The sequence below is a fragment of the Monodelphis domestica genome, chromosome 6, assembly GCF_027887165.1.
Source record: "Monodelphis domestica isolate mMonDom1 chromosome 6, mMonDom1.pri, whole genome shotgun sequence".
In the NCBI taxonomy this organism is placed as follows: domain Eukaryota; kingdom Metazoa; phylum Chordata; class Mammalia; order Didelphimorphia; family Didelphidae; genus Monodelphis; species Monodelphis domestica.
The window spans coordinates 40,810,528-40,836,001 of NC_077232.1; the positions used below are offsets into that span (position 1 = coordinate 40,810,528).

The following is a 25,474-nucleotide window of genomic DNA, read 5'->3' on the forward strand; positions in this document are numbered from 1 at the left end:
AAGGTCAGCTTTCTGTGACTATGCCACAAAGCGTCTCTAGTCTTTTAAAAATGTGTCAATTAAAATTTAATTTTCCACTGGTTTGCTGTATGATTTCCCAGGTGATAACTCAAGGTAACTGCGTTGTTGTTGGAGATGTTGCATAGCAAAGTAGAATTAGGAAGGGCTGCCTTCAAAAGCACAGCTCAGGCGCCACTTCCTGCATTTAGTCTTTCCTCAGAGATGGTCAGTAAACAGAACATTACATTTGAGGTCAGAGAATGTGAGTTCAAAGTACAGCATTTATGGTCATGTATGACCCTGGACTAGGGATTTAACCCCTCTCAGCCTCAATTTTCCTATCTTTAAAATGAGGGGACTGGCTTAAAATAATTATATATATGTATAACCCAGTGAAATTGCTTGTCAGCTCTGGGAGCAGGAAGAGAAGAGGAGAGGAAGACAACAAAAATCATGTAACCATGGAAAAAAGATTAAAAAATAAAAGTCAATAAAAAATAAAGTACCAAAAATAAATTAAATTAATAATATATAGTATGTTAAAATTTATAAATTGCTTTAAAATATTATTTTTTCATCCTCACAACACCCTCAGGAGGTAGGTGTTATGATTAATCTTGCTTTATAGGTGAGAATTCTGAAGTTGACAGTGGTTAAATGACTTGTCCAAGGTAACTCATCTGTCTAGTCAGTATCTGAGGCAAGATCTGAATATAGATCTTTCTAACTCCAAATCTGGCATTCTATTCACAAGACCACCTAATTGCCTATGACTCTGGACTCTAAACTCCTTTCCAGGTCTAAACCAATACGTCTCTCATATTTCGATTCTTCCATTGCCTAATAATAATTATTTATTTACTTAACCCCTTACCTTCCATCTTAGAGTCAATACTGTGTATTGTTTCCAAGGCAAAAGAATGGTAAGGGCTAGATAATTGGGTTTAAGTGATTTTTTTAGGGTCACTTAGCTGGGAAGTATCTGAATCCAGATTTGAACTTGGGACCTCCCATCTCTGGACCTGACTCTCTATCCACTGAGCCACCTAGCTTCTCCTTCATCTGTCTTTCTATTGCACTGTTGAGTAATTATAAGCATCCTTATGAACAGTTGTTTAAGTGAGTGGCCATTTAATTGTTCCGGGATACTGAAGTCTTGACAATCAGCAAGCTTTTATGCCTCCCCTTGAGGAGCTCATGTTCTATAGAATATGGGCTTACATACCATTCTTCTCAATGATTGTCATTGTATCCATTTATGAATAGAAAAGAATAGGATGAGAGGCAGCCAGGTAGTACAGTGGATGGAGAGCCAGACCTGGAGTCAGGAGGTCCTGTGTTCAAATCTGGATTCAGGTATTTTCCTAGCTGGGTGAACCTGGGCAAGTCACAACCCCAATTATCTAGTCCCTACTGCTCTTCTGCCTTGGAACCAATACTTGGTGTTAATTTTAAGACAGACATCACCCTTACAGGTAGAAGAGAAGAGAAAAGAAGAGAGGAGAGGACAAGACAGAACTTTGTGCTAAGCCCAGGTCTTTCTGAACTCCATTGCACTAAGAGGAGAAGATGTAGACCAATAACCATAGGAGCAAGAGTTTGTATTTATAGATCCCTTTGAGGTTTTGCAGAGTTCTTTGGGTGCATTATCTTGTTGGACAGAGGGCTGCATTTCCTTTACAGAGGTGCTGTGACTGGCTCTAGCTGCCCAGGCTTCCTTGGAGAGCCTAGAGGAGGCAGATGTGGCGAGCCTGGATCATGACTCAGGAGGTTAGTCTGGATTCAGTCATGGCTCTGGGGGATGCTGTCCCAGAGGTCAGGAGCTGTCAATGGGCAGAGAAGCCAGTGGAACTCTTGCCCCACTTCAGATGCCCTGCAAAGCTTTCAATGACTCCCTCCTGCCCAGAGTTCAGACACCAAATTCATGAATGCCTTTCCTTTCCCTGGTGGGGAGCTGAGATTCCAATTGCTCTGCCTTTATGTTTTCCCACCTGTGACTGGAAAATTGGGTGCATTGATGTAGATGTAGCCTGTGTGATCCTGGGCAAGTCATTTTACCTCAGTTACCTAGCCTTTACCCTCTTCTGCCTTAGAAGCAATATTTAGTGTCTATTCTAAGATGGAAGGTAAAGATTCTTAAAAAATTAGTCTTGCCTAAAATGAATTGTTGAATTGTGAGCAATTGTCAATATGGTGTAGAGAAAACAGACTCAGCTTTGGATATATGGGAATTAGGTTCAAATTCTGCCTCTCCCTCTATCTGTGTGACTTCGTGCAAGTTACACAGCCCTGTGCCTCAGTATTATTTTCTGTAAAATAGACCCCAATGGATGCCAAAATCCATTTCAGCTCTAAATAGATGATCCAATAGTCAATCAATTGACAAGCATTTATTAAGCACCTGCTCTGGCAGACACTGGCCTTAGTATGATTCCCATTTTCTAGTTGAGGAAATTAAGGCGTGAAAAAGTCAAACGATTTGCCCAGGGTCAAATGAGTCAGTGTAGCAGAGCCCAAACTCCCAACTCCAGTTTCAGTGATCTTCCTATTACTCACTTCCTCCCCTTTATGCGCTCAGTCCCATTAGATTGTAGCTCCTTGGAGCAGGAACTGTTTTTTTCTTTTTTACCTTTATTTGTATATTTGGTGTTTAGCACAGTATCTGGCAGAAAGTAAGTGCTTAAATGAAATTTATTGACTGACTGAGGACTACAAAAATGCTGAGTAAAGCACGGACCCTGTCGTGTTCTACTTCTTTGACCTGGTCTTTTAAATAACCTTAATAGCCTGGATGGGAATCCAGCCCCAGTAGAGAGCTTATTTTTTAAAAATATTTATTTATTTAGAATATTTTTCCATGGTTACATGATTCATGTTCTTTCCCTCCCCTCCTCCTCCCTCCCAGAGTCGACAAGCAGTTCCACAGTGTCACTGTTCCAAACCTATTTCCATGTTATTACTATTTTCAGTAGAGTGATCATTTAAAGTTGAAATTCCCAATCATGTCATGTGATCAATCATGTGGTTTTCTTCAGACACTTACAAGTTAACTGGGGTCCAACTGTTATGCTCTACATAGTTCTTGGACTGGAGAGCCTCCAACCCAACCACTCAGGCAGGAAGTGGGATTGATGATCCAATAAGGGACACATTATTCTCAGCAAGGCGGACCATTACCACTTTGGGATGTTTGGGAAGTTGTGGTCCTACTGGAAAAGCCCAATAAAAAACAAAAACAAACCTTGACCACTTGTAGTCACTGGACTCATTGGTTACTTTTGGCAGGGATGTTGGATGGTAGGATACATTTCTGGCCACTTTCCAGTGAAAGAATCAGCATCCTCCCCATCGTACTCTGTTTTCCATTCCAAAAGAGGCTTGCGAGTGGGATGGAGAAGTACCTTGCAACTATTGGAGAATTTCCAGTTGAGGACAGACAGATTGCAAGAGTGGGCAGAAGTGGTAGGACCAGAAGGATCCCATTGGGCTTGAAGATACTTTGGGAGAAAAAAATAGTGAGCTCTACCAATAATGTGGTTAGGGTGTGGTAAAACCTGAAGGATGGGAAATTGTTCAATTTACTCCTCCAATAAAGAAATCGCTCTCTTTAATTTATAGAATGATTTAATCCAAATAAATCATTCTCACCGCATCTCTTGAACTGCCCTCCATACTTGGGCCAATCTTTCATTCATTGGTGTGTGCATTCCCTCTCTTGATGTACTTTGAGATCCTTTCTGACTTTACAGTAATTTCTTCTGGCTAGAAAATTAATTAAAATGTAATTAATAGACTTAGAAAAGATCTTGGGAATCTAAGCCATGGAAATAGCCCCCTCATTTTAAAGATGTAGACACTAGGGTCCACTGTTCATAATTTCCTCTGGTTGACCCTTCTTCTGATTGCTTCTATCATCCATTACTCTATGATTCCACCATACCCTTCCTCCTGCTGCCCTCTTTTACCTACTCAAACTGTGCTCTCAGAACAGGGTCCAATAAGATGCTAATACCACTGAGAGGACGGGAATTAATTCTGCTTCCTCCTCTGCTGCATTCAAAGGAACAAGAGAATGAGGAGATGGGCAATGGAACCAGGATTTGAGTTAGGAAGATCTCAGTTTAAGGCGTTTCTCTGACATGTACTGACTATGTGGCCATGGACAGGTCAATTAATCTCTCCATCCTCCCAGACAACTCTCTAAGGCAAGTTATTAATCTGCATCTATGGAAGGAGTGGAAATCTGATTGGCTACTGGAAGACTACTGAAGTGGGGTGGTCATAGTCCATCTGTTCTTTCCCCAAGTCAGATCACATCTGGTGTTTTATGTGTTTGTTTAGCCTTTTTCAGCCTTATCTGACTTTTTGTGATCCCACTTGGAATTTTCTTGGCAACGATTCTGGAGTTGTTTGCTGTTTCCTTGTTTGGCTCATTTTATAGATGAGAAAACTGAGGCAAACCGGGTGAAGTAACTTGCTCAGGGTCACACAGCTAATATATTGGAGCAGTTGGCCATTTCTTTCTCCAGCTCATTTTACAGATGAGGAAACTGAGCCTATAAGGATGAAGTGACCTACTCAGGGTTACATAGTTAGCAAGTATCTGAAACTAGATTTTAACTCAGCTCTTCCTGACACCAGTCCCAGTGATCTACCCATTGTTCAATCTTGCTTAGAAAAGACAATGGAGAGAATCAAGAAGAAGCCAACTAGGGTGTCAAAGGGTCTTTATTCCATGTCATATAAAGATCAGATGAAGGGACCAAGGATACTTAGCCTAGAAAAGGGAAGACTGGGGAAGAGGTTTAGGGAGGAGAAGGCTGTTGTTAGGGCTCTTCAAGTGTTTAAAGGTTGATGTATGGTGGTGGTGGGGGGGGCGTGATTAGGCTTGTTCTTCTTGGCCCCAGGGGGAAGATCTGGGAGCAATGGGTGGAAAAATTTTAGTCAGATTTAGGGTTGATGCAAACCACTCCAGTGTCTTTGCCAAGAAAACCCCAAATGGAGTCACGAAGAGTCAGATAGGACTGAAACAAACGAACAAAGATGGCAACATAGAAAGAAGTCACAAGAAATGGACTTGCCCAAAAGTGGGATGTCAATGACCATTGGTCTGGGCCAGTTGGAGAAGGCATTTCTTGTTCATATACAGGCTGGACTACATGTCTTCTGAACTCTCTTCCAATTGTGAGATTCTCTGATTTCCACACAGATTTAACCCAGGCACAACTAAACCCTAAGAAACTTCTGGCTTCATTGAGGTAGGGGGAAGGGGGGAGAAGAGAGAGAGAGAGAGAGAGAGAGAGAGAGAGAGAGAGAGAGAGAGAGAGAGAGAGAGAGAGAGAGAGAGAGAGAGAGAGAGAGGCAGGCGCATTTGGAGAGCAGGCAACACTTTCTGGTATTCTTGAAATCATACCTTGTAGATGGTCTCCGCCTCTTTCTCTGCTTATTCTATTTTCTCCTCTTCAAACACTTCTTCCTCTTTTCTCCTCCTCCTCCAAAAACCCTCCCTGATTGATCTTACTTTGTGGTTAGTGATAATATACTTGAGCTCAGGTTTAAGTTCAACTTTGTTAGAAAGTAGGGCTTTAAAAATAAAATAGGAACAGGACACTTCTTCCTGAAAGGGAGAATGAAGCAGGATTATTAGCCTCATTTGCTTAACTTGGTGAAAAGAGAGGATTTAACTTGAGAAAAAGAATGATGAGATGTGACTAACGTACCTGGAGGGTACCCACTACTGGCTTTTTAGCTTGCCATCTGCCAGGTGCAGAGAAGAACTGCTAATTAACCTGCTTTTTTAGTCCTTGCCAAGGAGGGATTATCTCTCCCCTTATCAGAGAGAGGATGAGGGCTTCCAAGTCCTGGGAGCTGTGAGAAGAACCTCAAGGCTGGGACAAGTGTGCTATCATCCACATTATTTACTGTTCCCTTCCCAGAGGTACACACACTTCGCTGGCTGAAAGGGGCACGTTTCAAAGGTTTTGAGATTCTGAGCCTTAGATGTTGAGCCATAAGAGGACTGGAACTGACCCTTCAGAGGCACGCGTCTTGATCTGTGTCCTGAACCGGATTCTTTTTTGATGTCCTGCAGAAATTTTGGCTGGCAGAGAATGGAACACGAGTCAGTGGAGGAAGCTGGACTGGGCTTTGAGCCCATCTATAGGAGGGATGTCTGGAGGGAGAACAGGGATGGAAATTCTTTGGGCTTGAGCAGTCTCAGAGGGGGTGGAGGGGGCAACAACCCCTGACCCTACCATTAGGGATGAAGAATCATCCCTGCTTCTCTTCCCACTTTTTATTCACTCTTCCAAGTGATACCTCTAGCATCACTCAGGAGCTCTTGGCTTCTTCCCCACTTCTCCCTCCTTTTCCTCCTTCTTCCTTCCTCTTCCCTTTATTCTTTCCCCTCCTTCCTCATACTCATCCTTCCACCCCCCTCCCATCTCCCTTAGATGTCAGTCCTATTCCTTAGGACTAAGGGAACCTCTGATGGGAGCCTTTTCACTGACCCTGAACTCTGGACAAGTGCCCTGAGGTTTTCCCCTGAGCCAACCCTTCTATTACTGTAGATATTACTGTGGAATGAAAGGACTTGGATTCAAATTCTGCCTTTTCCCCTTGCTAACTATGACTGATGGACCAAAGTTTCCTTTTCTGTAAAATGAGGAAATTGAAATAGATGGCTGAGACTACTTTCAGCTTTGGATCTAAGATCCTAAGTTCCTCCTGCATGGAAGGGATTATAGTAGGTCTCAGGAAATATAGAAAGAAATAAGGAGATTTTTGTTACACTTAGAGTAAACTGAAAGAGGGGGGAAGACTTGGTATATATGAGTGGAGAGATCCAGATACTGTGGCCTTAAAATATCTTTATAGATATCTTATTTTCCCAAATATTACAATCATTTATTAATGTATACCAAATTATGAAAAAGAAAAACTGTTTAGCAAACCCGTAGACATCATAGCTGTGACTGATGGCATATGTACCATTGCAAATCCATGGTCTACCACCTCTCTACAAAGGTGAAAGAAGTATGTTGCTTCATGTGTTCTCCTTCAGTAAATCCAAGCTTGGATGCCTTTTAACATTGGTGTTATTTCTATTAGGGAAGCTAGGTGGTACAACGGATAGAGAGTCAGACTGAGATGGGAAGTCCTGGGTTCAAATCTGTCCTCAGATAATTCTTTAGCTGTGTGACCCTGGGCAAGTCACTTAACCCCAAGTGCCTAGCCCTTATTACTCTTCTGCCTTGGAACCAATATTTAGTATCAATTCAAAGACAGAAGGTAAAGGTTTAAAACCATTTTAAAGATATATCATTTCAAGAAGGGATCCATGGGTTTTATCAGACTGTCAAAGGACCCCATGGTCCTTGAAAAAAGAACCCTTGTATCTAAAACTATGACCGAATTGATCAATGACACATGTAAAACCCAGTGGAATTGCTCATTGTCTATGGGGGAAGGAAGGGAGGGAAAGAACATGAATCATGGAACCATGGAAAAATATTCTAAATTAATTAATTAAATAACAATTTTCAATTAAAAAATAAAACTATGACCTATATTCTAGCAGTTCTTAAAATGTGATCCAGAAACCTCTGAGGGTCCTTAAGACCCTTTTAAGGCATCTACGAAGTCAGCATTATTTTCATAATAATACTAATTTTTAGTATTTAGCCTTAATTTCTAAAATGATAAATATCAATACATGAAAACCACATAAATGAAAACTCTTTGGGGAATGAAAGTGAGGAAGAAATGATTTTTTAGACCCTTACCTTCTGTCTTAGAATCAATATTAAGTATTGGATCCAAGGCAGAAGAGCTATAACAGCTGGGCAATGGGGGTGAAACTACTATTATTTTCCCTCTTCTACCATCTTCTTGAGCTCTTGATGCCCTTATTGAGCTCTTAAAACCCATGATTTTTATTTATTTATTTTTATTTAAAATTTGAAGAATTTTTTTTTGAAAATTTTATTTAAGTCAATTTAGAACATTATTCCTTGGTTACAAGAATCATATTCTTTCTCTCCCCTCCCACCATCTCTTCCCATAGCCAGCGCACAATTGCACTGGGTTTAAAGCCCATGATTTTTAAAAAAACTTCACTTTGCTCACTGATACTTGTCATATTTTAGGGCATGCTGATGCCTTGATGAACAGAAATTGCCTTTCCTTCCCTTCTACCTAGGGAACATCTGTATAGAACAAGCTGAGATTTACCAAGTACTCTCCACCCCCCCCCCCAATTATGTGAAATAATCTTTATAATTATTATGATCCCCAATTTATATCAGAGGAAACTGAGGCACAAAGGTAGTCAGTGACTTGTTCAAGAGCACTTTTGTTCAATAGTTTCAGTTGTGTTTGACTCTTGGTGATCTGGCAAAAATTCAATGCTTAATCAATGATTATTGATTGATTATCTGATCCCCATTCCCTCTCCCTCCCTCCATGGGTAGCAGATATCAGTGTTCCTCATTCTAAGAAAATGATACAATCAGTCTAGGACCACAGGGCAAAGTAATTAGCTTTCGTCTTTTCCTGTGAAATTATAGAATACTTGCTAATGTGTTGGCCACTGTTCTAGATGGTAGAGATACAGAGATATAATAGATAGCCCAGTCCATGCCCTCATGGAGCAAAATGTGCCAGTGTTGAGTGGAAAAGATTTAGTTTGGATTTGGATAAATATAATGGAGGTGAAGTGGGGCAAGTTGGAAGGAACTAGATCTAGGATTTCATTAGTGCGGAGGATGCTTTGACTATCTATAGATCATGTCCTTTATGACCAATAATGGGCTGGAGAAAAGAGAACTGGCAGCCTATCCCTGCCTGCCTTCAATGCTCAATAATCACAGAAGTGAGCTTAGAGAGACCATCTCACCTTCAACGGACATCTAACAGCAGTGGGGTCAAACGATTTGCTAAGCTAATAGAGGGGAATCACTAAACTGTACCCAAGAATTTCTGCAGACCACATTTTGACTCTGAAAACTCCAAATGAACATTATCTATGTTTTATCATATTTTGATTGATTTTGTTAAATGTACCCAATTACACACACACACACACACACACACACACACACACACACACACACACATGTAAAATCCTTATCTTCTGTTTTGGAATCAATACTATGTTTTGGTTCCAAGACAGAAGAGCAGTAAGGGCTAGGCGATGGGGGTTAAGTGACTTGCCCAGGGTCGCACAGTTGGGAAATATGAGGCCAGATTTGAACCTAGAATCTCACATCTCTAGATCTGGCTCTCAATCCACAGAGCTACCCAGCTGCCCACTTCCATTTATATTCTAATGTGGTCAGCTCAGCTCTTAGGAGCAAGAGCAAGAAACTTTTTGGACATCTCCATTCTAGGCATTGATGAGCTAATTTTCAGGAGGTTAAGGAGGAGGGTGACTCTCTCCCACAATGGATAGAAGTATGATGAGAAACTGTAGATATTCTAGAGGGACTGAGGAGCCTGCCAAAATGAACAAAACAGTGGTCCTTTAAAAGTCCCTCTGGGGATTCTTTAGAGAAGAAGGAAAATTCACTCCTGTTGAAACCTAACAGTCCCAGCATCCTGGGGCTCATGCTCATGAAAGTTTCCAGGATTCTTTTCTCCAACTGACAACTGCCCTTCTTTTTCCCAAGGTGGGGAAGTCCCCCCTCATCTCCTTCCCTGAGACTCCAGACCCTTTTCTAAATGGGACATTTTCTGGGCCAGAGCCTTGAAGCCAATCCTACCAACCTTCTTTCCCTTGCATCCCCAGGCTGTTGGCTCCTGAGGTGGGGAAGTTTGAGGGGCACTGGGGAGGGGAGGGGTAATTCCCATTTGCCACCCCCTGGGCAAGTCCATCAGTTGCTTGGTGGATTCCCCTGGGAAACACTTTTTGGGGGCCACCTCCCTGACTGAAGAAGTGAGAGAGAAATTTCACATCCAGTGAGGGAGAGCTGAAGTGTTAAAGGCAGGAAATCTGGAACAGACGCTGCATCTAATAAGGCTATTATTAGAGGCTCTTCTTGGCAGAGGGGGAGACATCGAATGCTAATAAAAAGCAGGATCTTTGAGCTCAGCTACAAATAGTCTCAAACTTAGCAGCAGCCTGAGCCGCTTCCCGCCATCCCCCTCTTCTTCCGAGCCCCAAAGGATGTTTTGCAGAACGGGTGTTGCTTGCGAACAAACTTTCAGTTAAATAAATGAGTCACAGGACGTGGGTTAAAAAAAGAAGAAACGTGCCATGATTTCCCGATGGACTCAGCTGTTTAAATAATGCAACAGAGAGGCTAAAGTTTAAGCAAATCATCGCCTTGTTCAAAGTTTTCCGTTAACAAAGCAGTTGTCTTTGGAAGGCAGCATCATACTGATGGAGTTAGCCGATAAATAAATATTTATGTAAAGTCTACTGTGTGTCAAGCATCAGATTAAGGACTGGGGATACCAAACATAGATGATGGACAGTCCCCGACCCCTGCCCTCCAGTAGCTAGCTCCCAGTCTAACAGGGGAGATGGCACGGAAACCACCATAACCTAACAAAATATACGTCATTCAGGTTTCCATCATGTCCAGCTCTTCGTGACTCCATTTGGGATTCTCTTGGAAAAGATACTGGAGTGGTTTTAGATGTCCTTCTCCAGTTCATTTTACAGATGAGGAAACTGAGGCAAACAGGGATCAAGTGACTTGCCTAGGGTCACACAGTTAGTCAGTGTCTTAGCCAGATTTTGAGTCTTCCTGACTGGTGACGCTATCTATTGTACCACCTAGATGCCCCCACAGACAAACTATAGATCTAGATCAGTTGAAGGTGCTAGAATTAAGGGGGATGAGGAAAGGCTTCTTGTAGAAGGCAGGATTTTAGCTGGGACTTAAAGCAAGCCAGGAGTGGAGATCGGGAGGAAGAATATCCCCAGAATGGGGGACTGACCAGACACAAATAGAAATAGACAGGGTGGACACTGTACACTTCAGGGTGATTGCTCTGGCTATTCTCAAAGAATCCCACCTGTGCACCTTTGCAAAACTGTCCCCTGTGCCTGGCACACTCTCTCCCCTCAGCACTGACTCTTGGAATCCCAAGCTGCAGTCAAGGCTCAGCTCTAGTGTCACCCTTCTAGGAGATCCATCCATGTGTTAGTGCTTTCCAGAAATTCTTGGCATGAATTTTGTATGTATTTATCTCCATATATCATTCCTCTCCAGGAAAATGTAAGCTCCTTGGGGGCAGGGGATGATTAGTTTCTGTCTTTATATCCTTAGCCCCATGCTAAGTGGTTGTTGGGGAAGCTAGCACCTTGGATAGAGCCCAACCTGGAGACAGGAAGACCTGAGTTCAAATTCTGTCTCGGACACCTAGCTGTACCACCCTAGACAAATCACTGAATCTCTGTTGCCGCAGTTTCCTCATCTATAAAATGGGGCAAGTCAATTAACCCCAATTGCCTAGCCCTTACCACTTTTCAGCCCTGGCACTGATACTTAGTATGCATTCTAAGACAGAAGATAAAGGTTTAAAAAAGGAAGAAAGGAAGGAAGGAAGGAAGGAAGGAAGGAAGGAAGGAAGGAAGGAAGGAAGGAAGGAAGGAAGGAAGGAAGGAAGGAAGGAAGGAAGGAAGGAAGAAAGGAAGGAAGGAAGAAAGGAAGGAAGGAAGGAAGGAAGGAAGGAAGGAAGGAAGGAAGGAAGGAAGGAAGGAAGGAAGGAAGGAAATGCTCAGAGTCCCATGGGCCAGTTGATTTCTTAAGTTGGGTCTCATGGGTCAGTTGATGCCCTGGCACCTAATACCAGGCTCCTGGTTAGATATGGTTGAGAAAAAAGAGAGAGCGCCTCCTCCCCCTTGTTTTGTACCTCCTGCCTCTCATCCTGATCTCCCTGGACACATCTACAGACTAAATTCTCCACTTCTGTTACAGTGCCAACAATATGCCCAAGCAAGTCGAAGTCCGGATGCATGAGAGTCATCTGAGCTCAGAAGAACCTAAACGCAGAAACTTGTGCCTGAGGATCTGGGACAATCTCGGGAAGAACCTTCTGCTTTCTCTGACAGTATTTGGTACGTCTTGGATGTAGAACCTTCACTTCTTACCTGGCCTGATCAGAGGGAAAAGGCACTGAATTACAGGGAGAGGGATGACTCATCCCCAGAAAGAATAGCCATCCATGAGAATTTGTTAATAATAAAATGACTCACATTTATATATTATATATACATATAATAAAGCACCATGCTAAACACTTTATAATTATTCTCTCATTTAATCCTCCCAACAACCCTGGGAGTCAGGTACTAGTATTATGCCCATTTTACAGAGGGAGAAACTGAGGCAGAGAGAAGCAAAGTGACTTGCTCAAGATCACCTAGCTAGTTAGTCTCTGAGGTCAGATTTGAACCCAGGTCTTCCTGACTTCAGGGCTAGCATTCTATCTACTCTGTCACCTAAGTGCCTAAAGGGATCCTACTTTTGAAGTGATCCTGGATAAAATCACTTACCTCCTTAGTTCAATTTCCTCATCTTTAAGAAGGGGATAAGAATGGCACCCATTTCACAGATGAGATAATTGATTCAAAGGACTAGGGTTTAAATACCAAACTGTCACTTGCAACCTTTGTGTTCAAATCTTTTACCTTCTTGGTTCAGTTTCTTCATTAGAGAAGCAGGGGAATAAGCTGATGGTAGGATTCTTAAACACATTGTATGTTATGGACCCCTTCTGTAGTTCAGGAAAGCTTATAGACTTCTCAGAATAATGGTTTTCCCTATAGAATATAAAATATAGAATATTGCAATGGAAATGAATCAGATGGAAATAATTATATATATGCATATACTGATAACTATTATCAATATTTGTGTATATGCACATATCCATTGATAACTGCATTTCAGTATTATCAGTTCTTTTCATAATCTATTTTATTCTTTTAAAAAGTCTTCTGAGAAGTCTATAAGCTTGAAAATATATAATATGCATATATTACATAATATAATTGCAATAGAATAATACAATATAGAATAAAATGTCATGATGTTATATAATGATTGTATATGATTGTGTATATTGTGTGCTTTTGTGTATAAAATCACAAGTTCACAGGCTTCAGACTGTAGATCCCTACCGTAAGAAATCCAATACAATAAGTTCCATGAGGGCGGGTATAATTCATTTTTGTTTTTCTATCCCCAGGGATAGCACAGGTCTTAGAGAATAAGAAATACGACACAAATGTTACCTTGTTTGATTTTTATCCCTAGCAAAATGGCAGGAATTGAATAGCATTTTTATGTATTCTCATTCGATTGGTTCAAAGAGAATTAACATGAGTTTCTAGCCTCTTTTAAGTCCCAGGTTGTTCATGCTTCAGAGTTCTCCCTAGGACATGGGGTGGGAAGAATAAGATGTTTTCTAATTGATCTGATTTTAGGGGTTCACAAGACTTCATCTGATTGAAAATATGCCCACCCACTCCCAAGCTGACAATCATTTTATTCTCCTACCTGGTTGACATTTTACAATTTTTTTAATGTACATTAATATTAAAAATAATAACAAAAGTAGGCAGCTGGGTAGCTCAGTGGATTGAGAAGCTGGTCCTAAAAATGAGAGGTTCTGGGTTCAAATTTGGCTCAGACACTTCCCAGCTGTGTGATCCTGGGTAAGTCACTTAACCTCCATTGTCTAGCCCTTACCACTCTTCTGTCTTAGAACCAATAAGGCAGAAGATAAGGGTTTAATAATAAAAATAACAATAACAAAAGCAGCTCATCTGTTTTCATGTTCCTTTCGAATTTCTTTCTCCGGTGAATTCTTTTCATGTTTTGTTAATGGTGTTATTATTGGGTTTGTATGTTTGCATGAGTATGTGTATGTGTACATGCATCTTGCCTGGTTGTTGTTAAGTGTGTCTTTTGTTGTTATGGTAATTCTTTCTTCATCCTGCATTATTATCTTTTCCAACATTTCCCTCAATTCTCTTTGATTCTCCATATGTGGCATTTCCTGTGCAGAAGACATATTCCGTTATATGCATGTTTTAAAATTTGGGTCACCCCAAGGGCAATGGAAAGGCACGTGGAAGTCAGGAATAGGAGCCTGGTGTGCTGTTCCCCAGAAAGGATTGCACAAGAGACCAAGCAGAAGAGAGGTAAATGGCTGGGAGAAGAAATAGACAGCCAGTTGCATAATCAAAAACAAAGAACAATCAATGGCTAGTCCGTGTGCTCCATTGGTGTCTACATGATGTCCAGAGAACTCCAGCCAGGTCTCCTGCCTGTCAGGTTCCCCTGCCCTGATACCTCAGGGGATGCCACCCGCCTAGAAGGATGTGGTCAAGAGTCCCATTGGCTTGGTGGCCAGAGAAAAGCTGCTATTTGCCCTGTTGGAGGAAATCCCTCCTGACTCATTGAAGTACTGAAAAGTGTTCAAATACTTTTACTATATAGAGTTACTTGGAGTAATAGTTTCTTTCTCTAACAGGGATAGTCATACAATATCCTTTCAGAATAAGTCAAAGTACTATACTTACTCATCCAGCTTTTTACTTAAAACATTAGTAGAAGCATTATTTAAATGTAAGAAAATAAGATCATGATGGAATTTATCCAATGCTCAAAAGAGAAAAACTTAGACTTGAATAAAAAATAAGCCATTGAAGTCATCCTTATGGAGACAGTCTATGACAAACCCAAAGATCCCAGCTTTTGGGACAAAAATCCACTATTTGACAAAAACTGCTGGGAAAACTGAAAGACAGATGGAAGAGATTAGGTATGGATCAACACCTCACACCCTACTCCAAGATAAACTCAGAATGGGTGAATGACTTGAATATAAAGAAGGAAACTATAAGTAAATTAGGCAAACACAGAATAGTATATATGTCAGACCTTTGGGAAGGGAAAGATTTTAAAACCAAGCAAGACATAGAAAGAGTCACAAAATGTAAAATAAATAATTTTGACTAGGTCAAATTAAAAAGGTTTTGTACAAACAAAACCAATGTAACCAAAATTAGAAGGGAAGCAACAAATTGGGAAACAATCTTCATTACAAAAACCTCTGACAAAGGTCTAATTACTCAAATTTACAAAGAGCTAAACCAATTGTACAAAAAATCAAGCCATTCTCCAATTGATAAATGGACAAGGGACATGAATAGGCAGTTTTCAGCCAAAGAAATCAAAACTATTAATAAGCACATGAAAAAGTGCTCTAAATCTCTGATAATCAGAGAGATGCAAATCAAAACAACTCTGAGGTATTATCACCTCACACCTAGCAGATTGGCTAACATGACAGCTATGGAAAGTAATGAATGCAGAAGGGGATGTGGCAAAGTGGGGACATTAATTCATTGCTGGTGGAGTTGTGAATTGATCCAACCGTTCTGGAGGGCAATTTGGAACTATGCCCAAAGGGCACTAAAAGACTGTCTGCCCTTTGATCCAGCCATAGCACTGCTGGGTTTGTACCCCAAAGAGATAATAAGGAAAAAGACTTGTACAAGAATATTCATGGCTGCGCTCTTTGTGGTGGCCCAAAATTGGAAAATGAGGGGATGCCCTTCAATTGGGGAATGGCTGAACAAATTGTGGTATATGTTGGTGATGGAATACTATTGTGCTAAAAGGAATAATAAAGTGGAGAAGTTCCATGGAGACTGGAACAACCTCCAGGAAGTGATGCAGAGCGAGAGGAGCAGAACCAGGAAATCACTATACACAGAGACTGATACATTGTGGTACAATTGAATGTAATGGACTTCTCCATTAGTCTCAATGCAATATCCCTGAACAATCTGCAGGGATCAAGGAGAAAAAAAAACATTACCCACAAGCAGAGGACAAACTGTGGGAGTAAAAACAGGGAGGAAGGACAACAGTTTGACTACAGGGGTGGAGGGGATACTCTGAATCTCTGAATGAACACCCTACTCAGGAAACCATTAGCATGGAAATGGGCTCGGGTTGAGGACACATGTGATACCCAGAGGAATCACGCATCGCCAATGGTAGGGTTGAGGAGAGGGGGGAGGGAAAAAAGCTGATCTTTGTTTCTAATGAATAACGTTTGAAAATGACCAAATAAAATAATGTTTAAACCAAAAAAAAAAGAAAAAAAGAAAAGAAAAGAAAAGAAATAATCCTTATGGGACTTAATATGTAGACTGCATGATAAGAGCCGGGAGCATACTGCACCCTAATGGTTTGTGGATTCAGTTTGTTCAATGGTCAAATCATGACATCTTTGTAAGAGGGGCTATATGGATGGTATTGTCAATATTGAAGGAGAAAGGCTATATATCACAGCTATGATACTTTTTTTCATGACAGCATCTGTAATTAGGCTTTTACTTAGTTCAAAACAACAGAACTTTAACCTTTGGGATTCTGAAGGACCAGTAAAAACTTCAGTCAGGCTATCTCTTTTCTAAGTATGGAGTCAAGAACATGAAGGTTGAATTCCAGCTTCCTGTTTTTCAAATAGCAGATAATCTGTTATACAAATGTAGGTTTAGACACTCGTGGTTAGATTCTTTTGGATTGCTCCACAAATCACTCTCTTCCTCAAAAAATTCATCAACAAACCTACCAGAAACAGAGGCATGCTCAACAAAGGTCCACTGTTCCCTTGTAGGGATCCCAAGTTCTCATCTCTTGTTCAGTCGTATTTCAGTCATATCCAATCCTTTGTGACCCCATTTGGGAGTTTTCTTGGCAAAGATATTGCAGTGGTTTGCCATTTCCTTCTCCAGCTCATTGGGCAGATGAGGAAATTGAGGCAAACAAGATGAAGAGACTTGCCCAAGGTCACACAGCCATTAAGTATGTGTGGCTGGGTTTGAATTCAAGTGTTTCTGACTTCAGACTCAGCGCTCTACCCACCTAGTTGTTCTAAGGCCTCATCCAGCCTTCTCCAAACAGGATGCTAAATTGGATCAATTTGTCACCTTAGAAAATGGTGGCCAACTCACTGAGGAAGGGTCTCCTTTGAAACAAACATCTGTCTCTTTTCAAGGACTAGTCTTAGAAACTAGGTGAATAGAGTAGAAAACAAGTTTTGCTAAGCTATAGCATAGCCAATAGATAACGACCTTCCAGAATTTATGGGACCTAGGTTCAAACCTTTCTTCTGACTACTGGACTACCTATGGCCCTTGAATGAGTTGCTTACCCTCTCTAGACCTCAGTTCTCTTATCTATAAAATGAGGGGGGTTGCATTGGATGGTCTCTGAGCTCCCTTTGAGCTCCAAATATGATCCCATATTTTACTGGTTGTATGACCAATGAGCAAGTAACTTGTGTAATAGCCTCAATTTCCACTTCTTTAACATTAAGGACTTGAACTTAGATGTTATCTCTAAGCTCTTCATATAGTATCTAATGACTAATTAGTTGGATGTCTAAAACAAGTTGTTTCCCACTCTCGGCTTCACTTACCTCATTTGTGAAATTAGGAGTTTAGGTTAGATGGTCTTGAGACCTTCTCGGATCTTCCAGCCATAGGGCCATGAAAATGGGTTCTTTTACTTAGAGATTATTAACTACAATTTGTCTAGTCAGCATTGGACTGAGTACTTCAGAGTAAATGGTTTTGGGTCAGCTCCCACTGCCTGCCATCACTTGCTCTCCCCAGAATAAACGCTTGTATAACTTCTCCATCTGTTTCATTTCTCCCTTAAGAAGCTCTGCACAGTAGACTCATCACACCCATCTGTTCCTTGGCCATCCTGGAGCTCAGCTGCTTGGGGCTTCATTGGCTGGGGAAATGGAGGACGACCTCTAATGAGTTCACTCAGAACAGAGACATTAGATTTGTGTTCTTGGATGGATTTTCCATGGGTCACTGAGGACTTCGTGCATCTCTGAATAAATGGGATTTTCCATTTTTCAGACTGAAAGGGGATGGGAGAAAGAGTAGGGAATATATTTAGATGCCTACAAACCTCCAAACACTCTACCTCTCCAAACTTCTGTCTACAACCAGCAGGCTTTGACACTCATTCCTAAAGTCAATGTTAGGAACTTCTTGTTTGGGATTGTTGCAGGGGATTTTTTTGGCCATAGCAAAGAGCCAGCCGTTCCTTGTGGTTTCTGATGTGGTCTTGGGCAGTTAACTGTAAACTCACAAGCAGTTGGGGTGAAACAGTCCAAAAATCCAAGTGTCTGATTGTGGTTCCAGTCTAGAGGAACCTGCCACCATTTCCCAACGGTTCTTACCTGTCCACTCCCCCTAAACAACAACAATAAAAAAACTCAACAATAATAAACAAATGCCATTTTTTTCTGACTCTACTATTCCTGAAATATGAAGTCGGAGAATCGGGTTAGATGTAAGAGATAAGTAAAAATAGGGCATAGTGGAAAGAGGGAGCCTGCCTTGGAATCAGCAGTACCTGGGTTCAAGTAAATCCTACCTCTAACCCATGGTAGGTAGGTATATGACTTTAGGTAAGTCATATACCATCAGGCTGCGCCAGGCAACTCTCCAACATTCTAAATTACAGCCCAGCATCCACCATGCTTCTTCTACGCTGCCTCTATGTCCCCCTTACTTCCTTCAGGACTCAGCTCTAGGGTCTACAGAAAGCCTTACTTAATCCCCCTCCCTCACCAATGTTCCCTCCTTTCTCAAATAATCATCTTGGCACAGTCTGCCTTACCCCACAATTCCAGGAGAGAGGCACTATGGAAGGATCCATCCCTGACTCTTGAATCACAGAACATGGGTTCAAATCCCACCTTTGATACTTCCTACCTAATCGCCTTGGAGAGGTGACTAATTCTCTGAGTCTCGGTTTCATCTAGAAAATGAGGAGCTAAATGACCCAAGAGATACCTTTCAACTATGTATGATCCTTGAAATTCTTCATGTGCCTTGAATAGGCTCTAGCATGTTGTCAGTATTTAATGAATGCTTGTTGGATCAGAGTGGTTCAATTGCTGGAAGGCATTTCCACATTAGGAGTTCCTTATCAATGAAATCAAAGATACTAACCCCATCCATTATATATATATATAATATATGATATATTTAGATAGTACAGATGTTTATATTTGATATCATATACATTTATAGATTATATATTACATATATTTATATAGTATATCTATTTTATATATAGGTATGTCTGTCTGCCTATCTTTCTTGCTTTTTGTCTCTCCTTACATCTCTGGCTCTGGTTCTCCCTCTCTATATATATGTGTCTATATAACTTCAAATGAGCTTGTGTTTACATTTGCTTTGAAAATTTAAAAATATCCTTTAATATCATTAGCATAAGATCAGAGTTCAAGAACTAGAAAGGTCCTCAGTGATCCCCCAGTGCAATTCTCTCATTGTATAGAGGAGGAGCTTGAGGGGACAGGGAGGGAAGTGAATGGCTCAGAGACTCCCACCTTGCAAGTGTTGGAGATGGGATTTGAACTCAGGTTCTCTAACTCCATAGGCAGTGTTCTTTCTTTTTTTTTTTTTAAATTAATTAATTAATAGGCATCCAGTTGGCTCAGTGGATTGAGAGCCAGGCATAGAGATAGGAGGTCCTGGGTTCAAATATTATTTCAACTTCCTAGCTGTATGACCCTGGACAAGTCACTTAACCCCCATTGCCTAGTCCTTATCACTCTTCTGCCTTGGAACCAATACATAGTATTGATTCCAAGATCAAAGATAAGTGTTTAAAAAGAATTAACTTGTGTTACATTAAAGTTCCCAGGTATTTCCCTCTCCCCTTCCCTTCACTGCACTAGAGAAGGCTTTTTTGGATTATTTGACACACTGTATATATATATATTTTTTTTAACTAAGTCTTTTTTCACAAATATTTCATGTACCAAGGCAGCACTGATGGCCAATTAAAAAAAGGAGTAATCCTGGAGAAATACTAAAAATACTTTTCCCTCTGTCTTCCCACCTCCCTGTCTTTGGTTTGAGGTGGACAGTGGAGGTGGAATGAGAGCTACATTTTTCTCTCTGGGTCTATCACACTTACACTCTCTGGGAATTTAATGACTAAATAACTGATCTCAGAAATAATTTTTGAGTACACTCTGAAGGACTCTCCCAGGCCTAATTTCCAGAGTGATTAAAGCAAGAGAATTTGACTTCTTCAGGTCTAGGAGCACCGATGAGGCAGTTTTCCTCCTGGAGTTGAGTTTGTACCACCTCATTATCCCCATCATAAAAAGCCAAGATGAAGGTGAACCAGGACTCTCTGGAAGGTGGTCTTTGGGGACAAAAACTCTGCTGATTTCTTCTTCTTTTTTCTCCCTTGCAGGTGTCATCCTGGGAGCAGTATGTGGAGGTCTTCTTCGCTTGGCATCTCCCATCCACCCCGATGTGGTCATGTTAATAGCATTCCCAGGAGACATTCTCATGAGAATGTTAAAAATGCTCATTCTCCCTTTAATCATCTCCAGCTTAATCACAGGTGAGACACATGAGCTCTGGGCACTTACCATGAACTCCAGATTGGAATGGAATTCAAATATAGCAACCAGTTGGTGAATAAGTCATGTTCTCTTGTATTGACTAACTTTGTCAGGGAAACTGAAGTCAGGTCTGAGTAAGTCACTGAATTATGGCAGAGAAGTCATCTACCCAATCTGGGTGATCATTGCTTCCTTTAAGAAACAAAGACAATGTCTTCTACCCCAAATTACAGTTCATACAATCAAAGATCTAGATGGTGCAGTGCACAGACTTCTAGGCCTGAAGTTAGAAGGACTTGAGTTCAAATCTGGATTCAAATTTTCTATTTTTTCTGAACAGAGAAGGAAAGATAGAACTGGAATATGACCTCCTAGTCCTAGACTTGCTATCCCTCAAAGTAGGCTATGATGACAGTAATACTGTCATAATACTATTGATGCATATTAAACCTGCAGTCCTCTTAGAAAGCCTAGATCTTCTTCATGTATACTTTTGGGAACCATCATCCTCATCTTGAATTTGTGGAGTTGAATTTCTGGTGCTGTAAAGATTAAAATTAGGGAATATGGGGAGACTGAGACAGGTAGAAATTAGTTTCTCTCTGCAAGGAGTATTATATTTTTTTAGAGGTTTATTAAGGATTAAGGATTAAATAATATATAAGTAAGAAACATGTGCCTAGGCCAGAGGCCTAGGCAAAATAACCTCACATCATGGAAGAGACGCCTCTGCTCCAAAACGGAAGTCCAAAAGAGAGAAAAGAGAGCCAAAAACCTTTGCCACCAACTTAAATCCTTCCTCGATCTCGGACCACCTCAGAATTGCGTGAGATTACAAAGCATTTTGGGGAAGTGGAGCAAAGGCTTGTGGGGATTGTAGTCCTGTATTCGAGTCTATTTTTTTACAGTGCACAGGTGTAGGACCTGATATCCGTTTGTATTAAATTTCACTTTGTTTTATTTAGGTCATTGTTCTAGCCCGTCAATGTTCTTTTTTATCCTATTTATGTGATCCAAAGCATTTATTGACAAAAATTCACTTTTTGACAAAAACTGCTTGGAAAATTGGAAAACAATATGGGGGAGATTAGGTATAGATCAACATCTTACACTCTACACCAAGATAAACTCAGAATGGATGAATGAATTGAATATAAAGAAGGAAACTATATGTAAATTAGGTGAACACAGAATAGTATACTTATAAGATCTTTGGGAAAGGAAAGATTTTAAGACCAAGCAAGACTTAGAAAAATATTGCAAAATATAAAATAAATAAATTTGATTACATTACATTTAAAAAGTTTTATACAAACAAAACCAATGTAACCAAAATTAGAAGGGAAATAACACAATAGGGGAAAAAAGAAACCTCTGACAAAGGTCTAATTACTCAAATTTATAAGGAACTAAATCAATTGTACAAAAAAATCAAGCCATTCTCCAATTGATAAATGGACAAGGGACATGAATAGGCAGTTTTCAGCCAAAGAAATCAAAACTATTAATAAGCACATGAAAAAGTGTTCTAAATCTCTTATAATCAGAGAGATGCAAATCAAAACAACTCTGAGGTATCACCTCACACCTAGCAGATTGGCCAACATGATAGCTGTGGAAAGTAATGAATGCTGGAGGGGATGTGGCAAAGTAGGGACACTAATTCATTGCTGGTTGAGTTGTGAATTGATCTAACCATTCTGGAGGGCAATTTGGAACTATGCCCAAAGGGCACTAAAAGACTCTCTGCCCTTTGATCCAGCCATAGCACTGCTGGGTTTGTACCCCAAAGAGATAATAAGGAAAAAGACTTGTACAAAAATATTTATAAAGTGGAGGAATTCCATGGAGACTGGAACAACCACCAGGAAGTGGCACAGAGTGAGAGGAGCAGAACCACAAGAACATTATCCACAGGGACTGATACACTGTGGTACAATTGAATGTAATGGACTTCTCCATTAGTAGCAATGCAATGTTCTAGAACAATTCAGAGTGACTTATGAGAAAGAACACTCACTATCCACATCCAGAGGAAGAACTGTGGGAGCAGAAACACAGAAGAAAAACAATTGCTTGATCACATGGGTCGATGGGGATATGATTGGGGAAGTAGACTCTAAATGATCACCCTAGTGCAAATATCAATAATATGGAAATAGGTCTGGATCAATGACACATGTAAAACCCAGTGGAATTGCTCATCAGCTACGGAAGGTGGGGAGAGGGGAAGTAAAGAACATGAATCTTATAATCATGGAAAACTATTCTAAATTAACTAATTAAATAAAAAATTTTCTCCCCAAAAAAGAGCATTTATTACCTCTTCCAGTTTGGGTTAATTAGAAAATAATGAATGTCATTTCATTGGAAATGAATGGCATAGTCAAGGACAGATAACCAGAATGGATCAGGTCAGAGTTTAACCAGCTGAACTTCTTTTGTCTCTAGGTCTCTCTGGCTTGGATGCAAAAGCCAGTGGCCGATTGGGCACACGAGCCATGGTCTACTACATGTCCACCACCATCATTGCAGCAGTCCTAGGGGTCATTTTGGTCTTAGCCATCCATCCAGGAAACCCTAAACTGAAGAAGCAGCTGGGGCCTGGCAAGAAGAATGATGAAGTGTCCAGCCTGGATGCCTTCCTTGACCTTATTCGAAACCTGTTCCCTGAAAACCTTGTCCAAGCATGTTTCCAACAGGTAACCCCAAAAGCTCCTTTTCCCCCATGGAATTTTGGTCTTCTTGCAAATATAGAGAGGTTGTCCCTGAGATTCTGTTAATGAAAACTAATGGATGTCCCATGTTGTGATTTCTCCTCTCTGTCTGTCTTCCTTGACTTCTTTGATTTCTCTCTCTATTCTTGTTTCTTTCTATCATCTCTCTCTCTCTCTCTCTTTCTCTCTCTCTTTCTTTTCCTCTTTCCCTCCCTCCCCCTCCCTTTCTCTGCCTGACTCTTCCTTGATCTCTTTGATCTCTCTGTCCTTGTTTCTATCATCTCTCTCTCTATATATATGTATACACACACACATATCTGTCTATCTCTATCTCTTTGTCTGTCTGTCTGTTTCTCCTCCCTGTCTCTAACTCTTTCTTCCTTGATTTCTTTGACCTCTGTCTCTCTAAACTTGTTTCTTTCTCCCCTTTTCTCTCTCTCTGTCTGCCTCCCTCTCCAAATCTCTTTCCCTTTCCCTGTCCCTTTCCCTTTCCCTTTCCCTTTCCCTTTCTCTTTTTCTTTCTCTTCCTCTTCCTCTTTCTCTTTCTCCCTCCCTCCCTCCCTCCATTCCCTTTCTGTCTCCTCTCCTGAACTTTTCTTGGCCCATCTGACTGCCTTAAGATGTTCTCAATCTTTGATGTACTTTCTTGTCCTTCCTCTTTTAAAGGACACAACTGTCCCATGCTCTGTGCCAGTGAGGGCACATTTTATCATCCTTTCATTCAGTGTCCTTTCAGTGAGAGGCAAAATGTCAGAGTGTTATAGAATGCTGGACTTGGGAAAGACTTGAGTTCAAATTTTGCCTCTTTTCACTTATTGGTTATGGAACTAGAAGCAAGTCAGTTTACTTTTCTGATCCTGGATGATCCTGGATGATCAATTTACTTTTCTGATCCTTATCTATAAAATGGGGGTAATACCTGAAGTGCGTACTTCACAGGGTTGCCATGAGGTTCAAATGACCTAATATATGTGTGTATATGTGTATATGAGAAGAATTAAATACTTCTTAAACTTTTAAGATTCCTTTGGGTCCTTCATCTCCCTGGCCTCAATTTCCTCATCTGTAAAATGAGGGGGTTGGACTAAATGCCCTCTGAAGGCCCCCCAGTCTCTAAGTCTTTCATTCTAAGTGCTCCCAAATTGTCAGATATTATTATTCAATAACCCATAGGAGCCCTGTCACCTGAGACTAAAGATATTCAAGAACTCAAAACATTTTTAAACCCTTACCTTCTATCTTAGAATCAGTCCTAAGTACCAGTTCCAAGACAGAAGAGCAGTAAGGGCTGGGCAATTGGAGTTAAGTACTTACCCAAGGTAACACAGCTAGGCAGTATCTGATGCCAAATTTGAACCCAGAATCTCTCATCTCTAGGCATGGCACTCTGTCCATTGAGCCATCTGGTTGCCCCAAGTGCCTATAACTTTTCTGATACCTGCATCATGGAGTGTGATAGAGGAATTCCAGCAGGCCCCCCTCGGCACAGGCAGTTTTATCTTTCTGAGCAAAAACACTCAGATTCCAGCAATTAGTAGGCTGCCATATGGCTTGGTTTACTCTACCAAGTGTAATGGCCAAGTCCATTCTTAGATCTTTCCCAAATTATCTCCATTATGCTAGCCTGGGATCTGGGATGGTGGTTCCTGGAAGCTGGATGGGGTGGATGGTTGTGGGGGTGGGAGAAGGGGTAGACAAGGACATATTCGGGTCCTCCTCCTCCCTACATGAACTCGTGTCCTAATTCTGTGGCTTCCTACTGCCATGAAGGAAACACTCATCGCCCACTCTTGGTCAGCCATAAACTCTGACATTTTCTTTCCAGTAAAGAGGTGTGAGATGCAGAGGGAAGTGGGTGTCATCATTTTATCATAAACACTATCTTGAACCCCTTCTCTCATTTGGCCAGAGGTCTGTGTTTACAAAAAACTGTGAATGAGAAAGACTGTTCCTCAGTTACAACTTGTGAAATCCCTCTGGGAGTTGACCCCTCAACCTTAGGATCATTATATCCTCCTCTGACCAGCTGAACTCAGGGCCCCAAAGTCCACTCCTGCTACTCCCTGTACCTTATAAAAGATTCCAAGTCCTTGATTGTCTCCACTGGAAAAGAGTATGTTCAAGCTTTGCTTTGCTTTGCTATCATTGTACTCCTTGGAACTTGAATCAGACCTGACTCCAAGGGCTGGAGATGGATTGGAAAGGTAGGGGGGAAGGGATCCTTGAGGCTGTATTATTCTAGCAGAGTGTGTTCTTGGCACAGTGGTATGTCTGGAGGGACACTAAGACATTTGCTGCCTCATTTCATTGAC

General features: G+C 41.0%; 1 protein-coding gene and 1 long non-coding RNA gene across 5 annotated transcripts in view; one reads left to right on the top strand and one right to left on the bottom strand.

Moving 5' to 3' along the window:
• The window catches only part of SLC1A2 (solute carrier family 1 member 2), a 179,632-nt gene that overhangs the window by 90,960 nt on the left and 63,198 nt on the right, over positions 1-25,474 (top strand). For all 4 annotated transcript variants that reach the window (XM_007497323.2, XM_007497326.3, XM_007497324.3 and 1 more), the window contains exons 2-4: positions 11,928-12,067; positions 20,292-20,444; positions 22,897-23,147. In XM_007497323.2, the coding sequence (XP_007497385.1) occupies positions 11,928-12,067; positions 20,292-20,444; positions 22,897-23,147 (544 nt within the window). The remainder of the gene's footprint in view (positions 1-11,927; positions 12,068-20,291; positions 20,445-22,896; positions 23,148-25,474) is intronic.
• On the bottom strand, positions 3,576-25,458 carry LOC130454995 (uncharacterized). The gene is made up of 4 exons (XR_008912755.1): positions 25,232-25,458; positions 5,721-6,100; positions 5,414-5,617; positions 3,576-3,762 (listed from the first exon to the last, which is right to left on the bottom strand). It is a non-coding gene; the product is annotated as an uncharacterized LOC130454995 (long non-coding RNA).